Source organism: Neopsephotus bourkii, unplaced genomic scaffold (assembly GCF_033783945.1).
Source record: "Neopsephotus bourkii isolate Nb327-2 ecotype Australia unplaced genomic scaffold, CSIRO-AGI_Nbou_v1 NB_1735, whole genome shotgun sequence".
NCBI classification, from domain to species: Eukaryota; Metazoa; Chordata; class Aves; order Psittaciformes; family Psittacidae; genus Neopsephotus; species Neopsephotus bourkii.
In genome coordinates this window covers 231,650-245,788 of record NW_026902209.1, presented here as the reverse complement: position 1 = coordinate 245,788, position 14,139 = coordinate 231,650, and the positions used below count along the sequence as shown (strand labels likewise).

Below are 14,139 nucleotides of genomic sequence, written 5' to 3'. Positions count from 1 at the left end.
ATTCAACCCAAAAAATCCATCGCATCCTTCATCAACTGCCGGTCTTGTACCAGCCTGACAGAAATTTAATTCAGGCTGGCTCCTGAAAATAATTATTGTATTTTAAGAGTAGTAATCATTGGTCGGGACATGATTGAATGTGTCCATGCCTATTGACTTTTTCTATGATTTATAGCTTTGTTTAGTCGATATTCCCATCGAAATTGTATAATTAATTATAAGTGGAGCTGTCAGGTCTGCAGGATGGAGTGCCCTGATGAGTATTTGGGAAGATTAAATTTTCCTTAGCTGTACCAATGCAAGGCTTGGGAATTTTCACAGCACTCTGGCTGCTGGATAAAGATGTTTTCTGTGTGTTTAGCAACTGCTTTAGCTCAAAATCCATTGATTTTTCCGAGGGTATTTTTTTCTTTATCAGTGTGGTGTCTCTTCAGTAACACTGGAATGTGTACAGATGTGACAAGACCTGACAAATATTTATTATCAACAGGCTACTTTATCATTGTCCATACACAGTTGTTCCTTCCTTTTTACACTGTAATCAACAAAAAAAGAATCTTAAGATAGATTTATAAAAATGAGCATTTTTTTATGAAAAATGTGGTATAGATACAAATTATCTGTTCGACAGAAATTTGGTTTGAAATGTACCCAGTAATTTGTCAGGTCTAATTTTTCCAAACTAATCTGTGGCTTATCCAGATTTTTCTGCAGCTAATTCCAAAGTTAGCTTAGCAATTACCTGTATTTATTACCTCGAGGTGCAAGGGCCATTCTGTATCATTTTATTTCAGAAGGAAACACCCAGATTTATCCAGCTGAGTTGAGATAGAAAAAGGACAAAACAACTGTAGCAGTAATGTGAAACTGTCTTAATATTTAATTGGCATGTTCTGAATTGTACATCAAAGTTACAGTGCATCAGGTGGACCAGGCTGTAACTCCTGTAACTACAACAGAACTGTGGTGTTACAAGGAGGGATGTTACAGAGCAGCAATGAGAAAGGTCAGACAAGAGGAGGTGCAGCAAGTAGAGTTTCACCTTAGTGTCAGACAGGTTCCAGTTTAAGTTAATAGAATCCCAACCTGGTTTGGGTTGGAAGGGACCTTAAAGCTCCTCCAGCTCCAACCCCTGCCACAGGCAGGGAGCAGCTTGCTCCAAGCCCCTGTGTCCAACCTGGCCTTGAGCACTGCCAGGGATGGGGCAGCCACAGCTTCTCTGGGCACCCTGTGCCAGCGCCTCAGCACCCTCACAGGGAAGAGCTTCTGCCTAAGAGCTCAGCTCAGTCTCCCCTCAGGCAGGTCCAAGCCATTCCCCTTGGCCTGTCCCTACAGGCCCTTGTCCCAAGCCCCTCTCCAGGTTTCCTGCAGCCCCTTTAGGCACTGGAGCTGCTCTCAGATCTACCCTTCACACAGCAGTGGGGCAAGATCACCTCCCTGAGCTGCTGCTCACGCTCTGGGGCTGCACCCAGCACACAGCAGGGGTTCTGGGCTCAAGCGCTCACTGAAACCGGGTCATAGGGAGCTTCTCCTCACCCAACACCCCAAGTCCTCCTCCCCAGGGCTGCTCCATCCAGTCTCCCCCAGCCTGTAGTTGTTGCTTTGGGGTTAGAAAAAGCTGATCTCCTCTGATTTGTTGATGGGCCACAGCCAAGCTGTGCTGTGCACCACAGTTGTGTCCTTCTGCTCCAGAGATGTGCCCGTGAACACTATGCAGAGAGCACAGGAGGCTTCTCTGGTCTGAACTGTTTAGTCAGTTAAATAAATATATTGAAGTGTGTAAGACTTGTAATTACTACAGGGGAATTATTTAATTATCAGAAATAGTTTTATAATCTTTAACTACAGTCAGAAATGAGAAGTGGTGCATGCGTTTCTGTCTTTCCTATCAACTGTTTTGAAGACTCAGCCCAGATAGAAATTAACATGCTGTCCTTACGATTTTGACCACAACTGTGTAATGGAAGTGATGTGTGAATTAACTGGGTTAGGAGTTGAGCCTCATGTTATTCCTGCTAAAATCACAATCTCCTTTGTCGCGGAGGTTCGTGGGAACTGGTGACTGAGCTGACACTGGTTGTCCCTGTGTCCTGCTCTCCTCTGCTGCCCGCGGCAGGGACTGTCCCTGGGCAGAGCCAACCTCAGTGGCTAGCAGCCAGGAGAGGTAGGACCAAGGGTGCCAGCCCACAGCAGCTCCTGCGTGATTGATGGCTCAGAGAATACTGCTGTTATCACCAGCATTAATACCAACAGAGACTCAACATGGTTACTCAGGAAAGCTCAGACAGTCATGGAAGTGGTTCCGTTTCTTATCTTAATTGTTATTACAGTGGGGAAGAATAAGCCACGAGCTTCACGCTGCTGCCAGCGGTCCTTCAGCAGAGCTCTTGCTGTAGTGAACAAACAGTAAACTTCTACAGCAAGCACATTCTTGTTCAATTTCTGTGTTTTGAACAGTGAACTCAGTCTTTGAGGATAGATTTCCTTTATTCTGTCTGTCTATTTAGTTTGAGCTGATATAGTATGAGGAGAAAACTATAATGTGCTGTAGAAATGGATTGTCAAGGTCTTGTTCTATGCCAAGTAATGAATTAAAGTGACCTGTTATCATGCAGATTAACTTAGGGGTGTTATTGGAAACAGTTCAGGCAAACATACTTTCAAATTATCAGTAATATATTTGTGGGTTTATTAATATTCCCAGGAAATCCTGAAATTATATACAAATTGAACAGAAAGGTTTAGTCCATGAGGCATCTTTATTAAGCTTTTTGTGAGAATATGTGTGCTCATGAAGGTTAAAGATCTGGCATCACTGAAAATGTATTAATCAACAGACAAGATATAGCACAATGCACTCTTCCCAATGGCCTTGGCTCTGACCCTTTTAAAGATAATGGGAATACTGTCCACTAAGAACTAGATTATGACGATCAAGTGCGTTTCATCAGGGTTTGACTTGAACCATGATCCCAGAGGTGAAAAGGCAGAGGTTTATCCACTGAGACAACCAGCCCCTGTCCAGATAAAATCTTGAATATGATGTATAAGGGCAAATGAGGATAGAGGAAGGAAATTGATTGCTTACAACCACTGTTACCTAGGACTGGTCATAAGGAAATCCTGTGCATCCTGAAACTGCAGCTTTTATTTAAGGTGGTCATCTGAGATGCCTGATTTTTATAAAGTACTAGTAGGAAGATGGCTTTGTGCTCTAGTCCGTTACTCAAAACCAGCATTCCTGTGCTTGGAATTACATTTGCTGAAGTAAGTTAGTGGTTAGTTGATATGTCATTGGATGAACTGCTAATGAGTAATGACAGAGATAGGAAATATTATCACTAAATTGTTCTCACTGGCAAGCACAGAGCAATCAGGAAAACCAAAATCTGAGCATGTGAAATACCTAAAAGGGCTACAGCCTCCACTGGAGAAATGTTAGGGGGTACATAATGGGAGAAGGTTTACAGCACTGTTTTGTCTAAGTCTGTGTTCAGGTATTACAGGACCAACAGGAATCGTAAGGCAGTCAGTGTCTTTCAGAATGAGAACTACTGCAGTTCACTTCTGAGAAGTGTTTGTGTTAGACCCTGGTGCTGATCCAAGCCCTGAGCCTGGAGCACGTTCCTCAGCTGAGCACGTGCCCGCTTGGGAAGGTCAGCACCATGCCACTGAACCTGCTGTCTTGGCACAGGGTCTGCACCGGGCAGGGTCTCTGGTCGTGGTCTTCACACTGTGCAGCTGCAGCCCTGCTCACGGTGGGTGTGAGGAGCCTGAGAAACGTGGGGAATCAGGCAAGGAGGCAGAGAAGGGAGCTCTAATGAGACAGAGCCAATAACAGTCTCCAGTAATTACTCTGGTGATCAATAGACATCAAGGGAAAGTGTGGCTCCTTCCAGGCATTTTGAGCTACTTGAATATTTCTGTAACGGAAATATTATTTTTTAAAAGCATTTTTGAGAGCAGTTTTCTAAAAAAGTTGGAATACTTCTTAGAAAGTGTTCATGTCCTTTAAACCATGGGAATGTCTCTTGAGAGAGAGAGGTGTATTGTCAAAACAAGGACAAAACAGAGTTTTCTTGGGGAAGCTTCCACTGAAATCAAAGATTTTCTAAACTAATACAGGCACAAGGAGTCTTTGTGTTGACAGTTTTGTACTGCCCATGCCTATTCTGATGCTAAGAAAAGTGTAGTTGGTACAGTTTCTCTGTGTGCCACATATCCACATTTATGGAGGAATTCACAATTTGACAACACTGCCATTCAGGATGTATAGAAAAACCCTCAGAAATACAATAATATACAAGAGCAGTGTAAGTAGTATATTTATAGTCAGTAATTTTGGCTTTTTTTTCTGTCAAACATGATTTTAAAGAATGGCTTTATTAAGATTCAAAATACACAGAACCGGATCATTTTACAGTCTTAGCTGGAGAAAACAATAGCTTTCAAGTAAGGCCGGGGCAGAGCTGTGTGTGACATCTTCATGGGTAAGTGGAGGGATCAGCGTTTCCACAGACCTGCATTTGAAGTCAGCAAACTGCTGAATCAGTTTCTAGATATTTTTCTTTAACTGGAGAGCTGGATGAAATCACTGTATGTCCAAAGTCTCTTGGAAAAAATAATCATGTGCTACCCCAGCCTGGCAGAGGAGGTTGCAATGACCAATGCCCACATACTTTAATTCACTAAGGTCATTCCTTTGTGCTTATTTCCTCTTTTTGGTCTGAAACTTCATTTCCCATTCACAGCTGTGAATTCTCTGGTGGGCCCTGGAGATGGATTTGATAAATGCTGCTAATATCACCTTCTGATCTATCAGTGCTCTGACTTTGGTCTGTAGGTCTTGATGAGTAATTGCTGTTGTTCTACTCCAATGACTGAATTAAGTTGCCCTGTTTAAAAGGGTTCATACGTGTGTGATTTTAGCCGAGGTGGCCTGTTGCAGCACACCAGGGGACACTGACCTTTCAAGAGTGCCTCATTACTGAAAATGAAGCAAGCAAAATTCCCTTGATTGCTCCAGCTGGCTAAGCTCTGTTATAATCCTTTGATTTTATATTTTAAGCTACATTTGATTATGTTGCTTACCATCAAGCTACATAATTCTGAAATTTAGTATTCCAGATAACAATTATTTTTGCCCAAGGTGCCTGCTGCTTCAGCACATAGAGCCCCATGAGCTATAGGGACAGTGACCTGCTGCCCATCCATCCAGCCCTGCTCAGCCTTTTCTTACAGAGTGGGGTCCAGGTTCTGCAGGCAGTACCTGTGCAGGGCTATGTGCCCTGGTCTCATGCATTGCCCCCTTCTTCACCCTGGCACAGGAATGCACTTGTACATCATAGTGCTGGTGAGAAAAAGGGAGGCAAGTTGAAACTTCAGCAGCTTTGACAGCACAGTTGCCTGGAAAAGCAACAGTTTGGTAGTTCTCTTAGGAGGTGATGGGCACTGCAGCTGATGCAGGCAACAGCCCTAAATGCTTTCAATTCTACTCAGATTAAGGAGGGAATATCCCTCACTGCAGATGCAGTCATTCTTTAATTCTTTGCAGAGAACTTCGTTGATACCAAGCCAGTTGCCCTGCAGGTCAGTAGGAACTTGAGTATACAAACTGACTGTTGCATTTGGCTCATGAAGTTTTGCTAAATGGAAATACAGAACTTCAGACTGCAAAATCCTGTCAGTAGATTTAACCTGGTTTTGCAATTCACGATCTGTCCCCTCAGTTTTTTCTCACAGGCCAGGGGATGCCGCTTGCCCATCCTGAATGGCTGCATTTCCCAAGGTGTATCCCCTTGCATCTCATGGGTATCAGCCAGCTATAGATGTACTACTCATACATATGAGTGGTATTTTCATGTGCAAGATATTAGTCAAACATTCATGTTGGGCTGGTCATTGAGCATTTTAGAGCATGTATCTTAATATCAGCATCTCAGTGCTTACAGCAGATAAAACATTGGTCCTGCATCATTCTTGCTATCGCTTGGGTATAAATACATTGGTGTAATTGAGTTGAGGGAAAAAACAGTCTTCTGAACTGCCTGTGACTTACACTTCTGGAATGAACTTCCAGCCACAGCATTTTCAAATCTGTGTAATTGCTCAAATTACCCCAGCACGTCATGTAACGCCTTAAAGATTGGGTTCTTAAGGATGATCTTATAATGAGTGAATTAAATAGAACAATATATTGATTTTTAGGCTCTGAACTTAATTTCTTTGTCATTTTTAAGGCATTTAGAGTGACAGACACACTGATGTTCGCTGTTACAGCAGTGACATTATTCACAATGCAGTTTAGTGTACACTATGGAAATAAGTGAGCAGTTTTATGCTGAAAATGGCCATGGTTAGAGGATGGGGGGGGGGGGGGATGGTGTTTAAATACAATGTTATATGCTTTAAAAGTAAGATTCTGACTGCTCCTCAGTATCATCTGTCCTATAAGCATTTTCATGCATTTTCTGCAGTGCCAAGGAGCTCCAGTCACCCATGTGCTTGTCATAAACCAAGTACAGTCAGATGATGTCAGGTCTTGTTCCTTCTCTTACTAAGTTGCACTGAGGGAAAGTGATATTTATAACTGTTTGTGACAAGACCTAGTGACCACGGTGGGTTTTCACCAGGAATCTAGCTTTTTGAGAATACAGGCTTAAATGAGAGCCCAAGTGCTCTTAATGCCAAAAAAAAAAAAGTTATAGTTAAAGCATGCTCTTCTACTGACAAATGAACCAGAGTTTTCTCATAAGTTCAAGTTCCCATTGTTTCTGCCCCGGTGTCAGCAGTGCCACCAGGTACATACAGGAAAACTGTTCAGTGGCTTCACACTGCACAGACCTTGTCACTGCCCTTCCTAAGAGCCGCAGATGTCTCTTGCACAGTTTATGGGTGCGTTTGAACAGGGGGTTACAGGTACTGTGATATAGTCACTTAACAGCTAGGAAAAACAAATCCTTTGTTAAAACTGACTATTTAAAACAGAGCATGAAATAAGTCTGTGAAAATAATCCAGTGAAAATATTTGTTTTACACATGAGGTGAATTGTCTTCAATAGGCATTCCCTAAATACTTCTTCTAGACACCTAGTTGGGCTCTGACATCCAGCCGGGTCATCCTGAGGTTTTGGCTTTGTGATTTCAGGGAAAAGATGTTCCTACACCTGGGGGATCTCAGGGAACTGATAGAGAGCAGGGCACACAATACAGCCTTGTTCCTGTTATCTGTCCTCTCTGCCACAGTGTCAGCAGCTCATCTGCACTGCACAGGCACAACTGCAGCTCATAAACACATCCCAAACTTCTTTGAATAATAACACAGATCTGAAGGCTTTGTGCCCTAACCCCAGGCCTTCGTTTAGTTTGCAAGTAGCATCAGAGCAAGAGCAATCTGAACACATAAAATGTTAAAAGTGTGAATTGGTGTGAGAGGACAATGCATCTATTTACCACTGCCAGCCCTTGGAATGCCCATGAGTAATTTATACCATTGTGTTCTGTGGAGCATTGTTCTGTTATCCAGTCCTTGTGGTTTTCACACTCCAGCAATAGCCTTCTTTCTCCTGATGCTCCTGCTCTCCTGCTCTGATCTGTTTACTTGGCAACAGCAGGAAAAATGTATTTGCACTGTAGTAACAGACATACACTTCAAAGAAAAGTTTTAATGGGGAGGTCAGACCTTTTCCTGTGCTAGACTTATGCTGGACAGACAGTATCTTTAAGGTGCAGACGTGGAGCAGGAAGTATGCATTGTGGCTACACATCTACTCCACATGCTTAAATATAGGATCACAGCTTAGAAACACTCAAGGTAAAACATTTTTTCCCGAAGTATGTTGAGATTGCTACGTAAGGATAGTGGCTCTTCTACCCCCAACTTTTTTAGGATTGGGCATATTGTTAGATACATGCCCTAAGTTTCCACACAGATGTTTATAAATGATTATCCAAAAATCTGGAATACTGGGGCCTTTGATCAGATGTCAAAACATGCACAAATTCGCTGCAGTTATTTGTATTTTTGAATCTTTCCCTGTGCATCGTCACCGCATGTGGTGTGAGATGCACTAAAACAGGAAAGGCTGCCCATTACCTGGCATCCTGGTGTAAAAGTGCATGCGTGTAGCAACACAGCAGCTAGAAACTGGAGAAAGCTGGAGGCCTGGGAGAGGAGCTCCTGGGCAGTGCAGGTGCTCAGGTAGCTGCTTTTCACACAGATAATTAATGTGTACAAGTAACTGCTAATTGCACATTTCAGGAATGATTTATGAGGCGGCAGAGGGGAAAGAGGGACACAATCCAATTTCTTTGGGAACCTCTGCCATTCATACAATGGTATCAGCACAGCTGTGAGATGGGACATGATTAATGAACAGTGGGCAAACACACCGCCGTCCTGCGGGATGCTGCTTGCATGACGCCTGTCAAAATAGAAAGTGGCACTGAGAGCAGCGACCAGCAGCAAACAGTGCAGTGTGAGCTTTGTGTCTTGTATCTCACTAATTCACTCGGATGTCAGACCTAACACCAGCCATGCCTCTGAAATAAGGTCATTTATGTCCGTCAGAACAGTTATTGGTGTAATGCGAACGATTATCATTGACTTGTTATGACCAGGTTTGTGTCTATGCACAAACAATTGCAGGTATTTGTTTTCTCTGTAGAGGGCCAGGGGAAAACAAATTAGGCAGTGACTAGTGTTTATACAGGACATTAAATCTAGACTTAAGAATATCTCTGTTAAGTATCTGCCTCTAGTCCTCTGTCTTGACTGCTGCCTGGGAACACGTTTTGCCCACTGTCATGTACCCCTCTTTCTGCTATCTGACATGCACCACCCAAATAGGTGTGCAGAACCACTGCTTGTCTTTGCTTAGCAAGAGTGATGTGCACATCCCTGTGTTTATTGTACCTTCTTATCAGAGCTAAAGATAATATGAAGTAATATGGTACTTTGTGATGGCATTTCTGGGGGCTGATTAGCATATCAGTTTGTTCTGCTTCTGTAATGCTGCTCTGCTTTATCTTTGAAAAGATTGCTAATAAAATTCAGAAGTTCACCCATCTTGAAATAGTAAGTACACATATAGGTCACTGCTGTGAAGAACTGGCATTCCGTGTTTCACTGGGGAGGAAAGGAGCATTCTGGTCACTTTTCTGAACAAACTGTTTAAGTATCAAAATATCACTGTTTTGCACTATGGTTGTGGAACTATTATATGAGGGATACACCTCAAGCTGTGTAACCAAAGTCTCTGTTTGCTTTTATATAATGTAGTATTTTTAGATTGCTTCAGTTCAACATTAAAGAATGAATACATTTATTTCTATCTCTTACAGCTTTTAGAGTTTGACAGAGAGCTGTCAGTCTTTAAAGACAGATTGTATGAACTGGACATCTCATTTCCTCCCAGGTAAGATTCATTTCCAATCATTTCTTTAACTAGCTGAAAGGCGATTGTTGCTAGCACTGTAGGTAAAGTGTGAGTGTTCCCATGCGCACTGTAGCAATGACAATGCTCTTCATTCCTTTCATAAAGGTTTGGCCTTCCCACACCGCCCCCATCGCGGGGCAGTCGCGTGCCAACGGTGCGCTGCAGCTCCTCATTCAGGTGATCCCGTCCTTTAGAGCTGCTCATATATCAGGCGTGACGTGATTGTGTGCTGAGAGATGTGCAGCTGCTTTGAAGCACTGGACCCAGATAACCTGTTAGCGCATTTTATTGCAGCCATAAAGGCAGTCATAACCTTAAGTTGTTGAAAAGTGACTGACAGCAGTGGTACTCTCTGGGAAAAGATGGGGGAGGGGGGAGATCCCAATGCTGTTCCTCAAGATGGTCCAAGAGGAGTATTAGGAAAGAGGATGGGAACTTGGATGCTGCTTTTCAATTTCAGTAAGCACGGTATATAACTATTAATTTGGCCTTTTAGTACACATACATGATTTTAATCAGCTGTATCCCTTCCGTGAGTTTTAGCATGAGTAGATAAGCATTGCTGACATACAGACCCAAGGCTTTTGCGAATGCTGGTCCTGGTTGCAAGAAATCTATGGAAAAATTGGTAGTTTTAAACATGTGTGGCCTCCTTTCCCAGAATGAAGAAGTCAAATCTCACAGTTGCTTTCAAGGGAAGGAAATACTGCAATTGCAAAGAAGTTTAAAGTCACAGAAATCATAGATAAAAACCATACATTTTGTATACATTTTTACTTAAATATTGCTGTTTTGCTCTTTATGGATGGATAGAAAAGTATGATGTTTTGGCGTGCACTAAGAAAAAATTTGGGAAGCCTGCCTTTTCATTATCATAATCTCATTATTTCTCAGCAGCCAGCTGCGATACTGATTATATTGATCCCTCGGGACAATGCAAGTATGCATGGAGAGGTTACCACTGCTCGGAATTGTTCCTATTGATTGAGTTCAGTAGCAGAGACCTAGCAGTCTGTATGGCTCTGAGTGTATTTCGTGAGCTGTGTACCTGGTCAGGGTAAAAGGAGGTGAGGGGAAATAGGAGTTTTTTATCAGAAATACTCTTCTACTTGATCTCACCAGCTTCAGTGCTTCCAGCCAGAATGAGGTTTGGCAAAACCACATTGCTGCATGGATGGGTTGCAGGTGCTCCAGATGTTTTTGGTAATATAGTTTGGTGTCATTCGGCTCTCAGGCAAAGGTCAGGCATTTGGTGCAAGTAGTGTTTGTATCAAACCTTTACTTTTGACCTGTCTGAAATGATGTGAACATCTGGTCAAGGTATAAACACTTGAAAAACTGATTTTTACTGATACGTCCAAACCTCAGTAGAGATTTCTGTTGCCATTTTAGTGGCTGAGTTTGTTGCAAATTGCAGCTACAGTGGATACAACCCAGGATTTCCGCACAGCTACCAAGGACCATGCCCTGTGAGGCTGTGGGGAAATAATAAGTGAGCTTTCTTCTCCTTTACATCCCGTTGGAGCAAGTAGTGATGAGAGACCTCCACAAATGAAATAGAGGTGGAACAAAAGCTGTAACTTTTGTGCAGGAGCCACCCAGTAGCTGCTGATATTGCAGTAAAACCAGCAGCAAGCTTTAGGGGGATGGATGGGGAGGACCATATGAGCAGGAGCAAGAGGAGGTAAATTAAATATTAGTCAACTGCATCGGTATGCTCTGCTGCCTCAGTGTCTGAATACTTTGGCAGAGAGCATTAACATCCAGGTGATGTATTTCAATACCATTAACATTTAAGCTACTGTATGCCATATAGGTCTGTTGTTGTCTAGAACACAAATATTAAATGAAGTGCTGCACAGTAGATGAACCCCTGGTAAAAACACAAGACCAGATGAAAATGTTCCATTCCAGGAATCCTGATGGATGAAACACAGATTTTTACTTTTTCTAATTGATGTAATGAATGAAATGAAAGAAATACCCTATAATAAGAGCTAGTATCATCTCCCCTCCCCTGCCCACATGCCTGCAGACTTGGCTAGGAAACCACAGGAGCAGCTTTCTGGGGCCATAGTCCTATCATCAAAGAGGGCAGTCACCAACTTCTGGTGGCAACTTATTCCCTTCTGTCTCAATTTTATTACTTGTTTTTGTTTGCTTGCAAAACTGAAGCCAAATCTAGCTTATATCCTTGTTTTGTTTTGTACAAACCTCCAATATTAGAGATTAAATATTACATTAAGTACAGCTTTGGCTTTCAGAGTTAAAGTCAAGGCAACTGAGCCCTAGCTGTCATTGACCAGCATTACAGGATGTGATGGACTCAGGTCCTGCATTCAGTCTCCTCACACCCCAAGAGCCAGGGGCCATCACACACCCACTCTCAGCGTAATGCCTGCTGTGGGCATGTGAGGAGGGCTCTGCAGGAGCAGCACCCTGTCTCCAGACCTGAGATATCCCTACCTCAGAGCAGCTGAGATAGCCGCTGATAATCCTGCCCAGGGAAGCAGCCAGCTGTTGTCTTCCAAATAAGATGAAAACCCAAGATGCTGACTACTTCTTGCCATCGAAGATCCCATAACATTTTTGCAAGAGCATAAACATCAAGACAGATGTTCTGGCCAAAGTCCTAGTAATTGGATTCCACCTCTCCAAATGCACTGATACTTTAGCTGATTTTGGTGGTATTCTTCACTTCCTGCCCCAAACTGCTGCACAGCATGCTGGTGCCATGCTGGTGCCATGCTGGTTGCTGCTGCCCTGCAGCACTGGGGGTTGCTGAACTCAGCAGCTGTCTGCAGACCACAGCTCCTGAGCTTGCTCAGATGCTTGCAGGAAAAGATCTGTACTGCTGAGGTAGAAGCAGACACTCTTGCGCAGGGCTCCTGTCTAAATAGAATAATGGAATCACGGACTGGTTTGTGTTGGAAGGAATCATAATGCTCATCCAGTTCCAAACCCCTTCTTACAACTAAGTAATAGTAATAATAAGAAATAGTAGTGATTTTTTTATATACCAAAAACTGACACCTCCTTCATGGCATGGAGGGGATGCTAACGTTGAGTTTATGCAACACAGAGTTCCTTTGAACTGAACCAGAGAATATAGATAAAATATGAGGACATTGCTACAAATACAAGATGTAAAACCGATGAGCTAAACTCATGCACATACAAAGAGGAAACTGGCTGTATATTAGGGTGCTTTTTTTCACCCATCCCTCCTCATGTTTGGGAACATTTGGCACGGGAACCCTGCTGTCTGTTCCCTCGTCCATGCACAGGCACCAGGCTCAGTAAGAGTCTTGCCTAAGTGAAGTGCTGCAGGCCTTGGTTCATGGTGGTTATAGTTACTGCGGGTCAGTGTCCTGGTTTTGTTCACAAAGCTGAGTACATTGATTTCACTGGAAGATACAATATGGGGTTTTTTTGGTATTACAATAATGACCACAATGTGCTATTAACTACAAAACTGGGTATTTTGAATGGGCAAAAGACTGGTTTCAATGTAGGACATTTTCCTTTTAACTTAGAACCTGTTCACTCATGCAAGAAAGAAATTAAATGTACAACTTAAATGTCTTTGTTTCACCTCCTAATAGTTTTTGTCCATTTCCCCCTCATTTTTTATGGCCTTCTGGGAAAAGGAAGAAAGATCTGTCTTACCATGTCTTAGTTGCCTTTATGTACTGTTTGTAAATACGAGCATGATATGTATTAGTCATGTATCTAGTCACGCTAGATTGTGTATTTTTAACCAGAGGAGGCTATGATCAGTCCTGCATATTTAGAAACAACTTGTTTAAGCTTCTTGGTTTTCTTAGCTGGAAAGCACATGGTGCATCCATTTGTTCTGCACATGCAGCAAACAAAGCCTTTTTCAGAGGGGGGGGGGGAGAGGCCGGGAAAGCTCCAGTGCTTTTTGTGTCAGGCTTATGGGCTTAATTAGTGAGCATTTTGAGGGCAGTTGTAAGCAATTGTAATGGTAGCCTTGAAGTAGCTTTTCAGAACTTGTTTTATACATGATATTTTAATTATGGTCCATGGATTCAGTCTGTGAATTGCTCTCTACTTCTGTTCTTAATCCATGATGTTATGGTCTCACACCATGGGATGCTGGCCAACAGTGGAAGACAGAGTGTCTCAGCTAAAATGGTACTGAATACATCTAGTACTGCATTTTACATCTCTCAAAAATGAATGACCAGTTAGGACCATTTTCTCTTTCTTTCATTTACTTCATCATTTGTGCATACAGTGAATTGCCTGATTTGCACACAGAGCTCTACACATCAATTGCATGCTTGCATTCCTGTCTTAATTGTAAATTTTTTCCTCTGAAAGCATGCTTGATATTCAGTGTGCTCTTGAGATAAATAGAAAAGGGCACAGTCCTTTAAGTTGCAGCAGACTAAGTTTCTTGTAAGTTCATTTTTTATCAGCATAAATTGTTTATTCTCTGGACTTTATCACAAGACTGTACCAACACACTGCCATAGCTGTCCTGGTGCTGAAAACTTCACTCCTTTGAGTCAGTAGTGCTTTTGTGGTTAATTTTAGTGGGGCCAGAATTAGACCCTGAGCAGTTTTGGTGTGTTTTCATGCCACTCCTAAGGCAGCATTGCACCATGATCCAGACACCTCAGGTATGAACATGCATAGATAGAAACACACTGCCCTGTAACCCATGGCTTAGCTT

General features: G+C 42.6%; 1 protein-coding gene across 2 annotated transcripts in view; it reads left to right on the top strand.

Annotated features, from left to right (window-relative positions):
• Positions 1-14,139, top strand: part of INPP5A (inositol polyphosphate-5-phosphatase A) — a 206,314-nt gene that overhangs the window by 172,014 nt on the left and 20,161 nt on the right. For both annotated transcript variants that reach the window (XM_061376768.1, XM_061376767.1), the window contains exon 12: positions 9,343-9,416. In XM_061376768.1, coding sequence (XP_061232752.1) covers positions 9,343-9,416 — 74 coding nt within the window. The remainder of the gene's footprint in view (positions 1-9,342; positions 9,417-14,139) is intronic.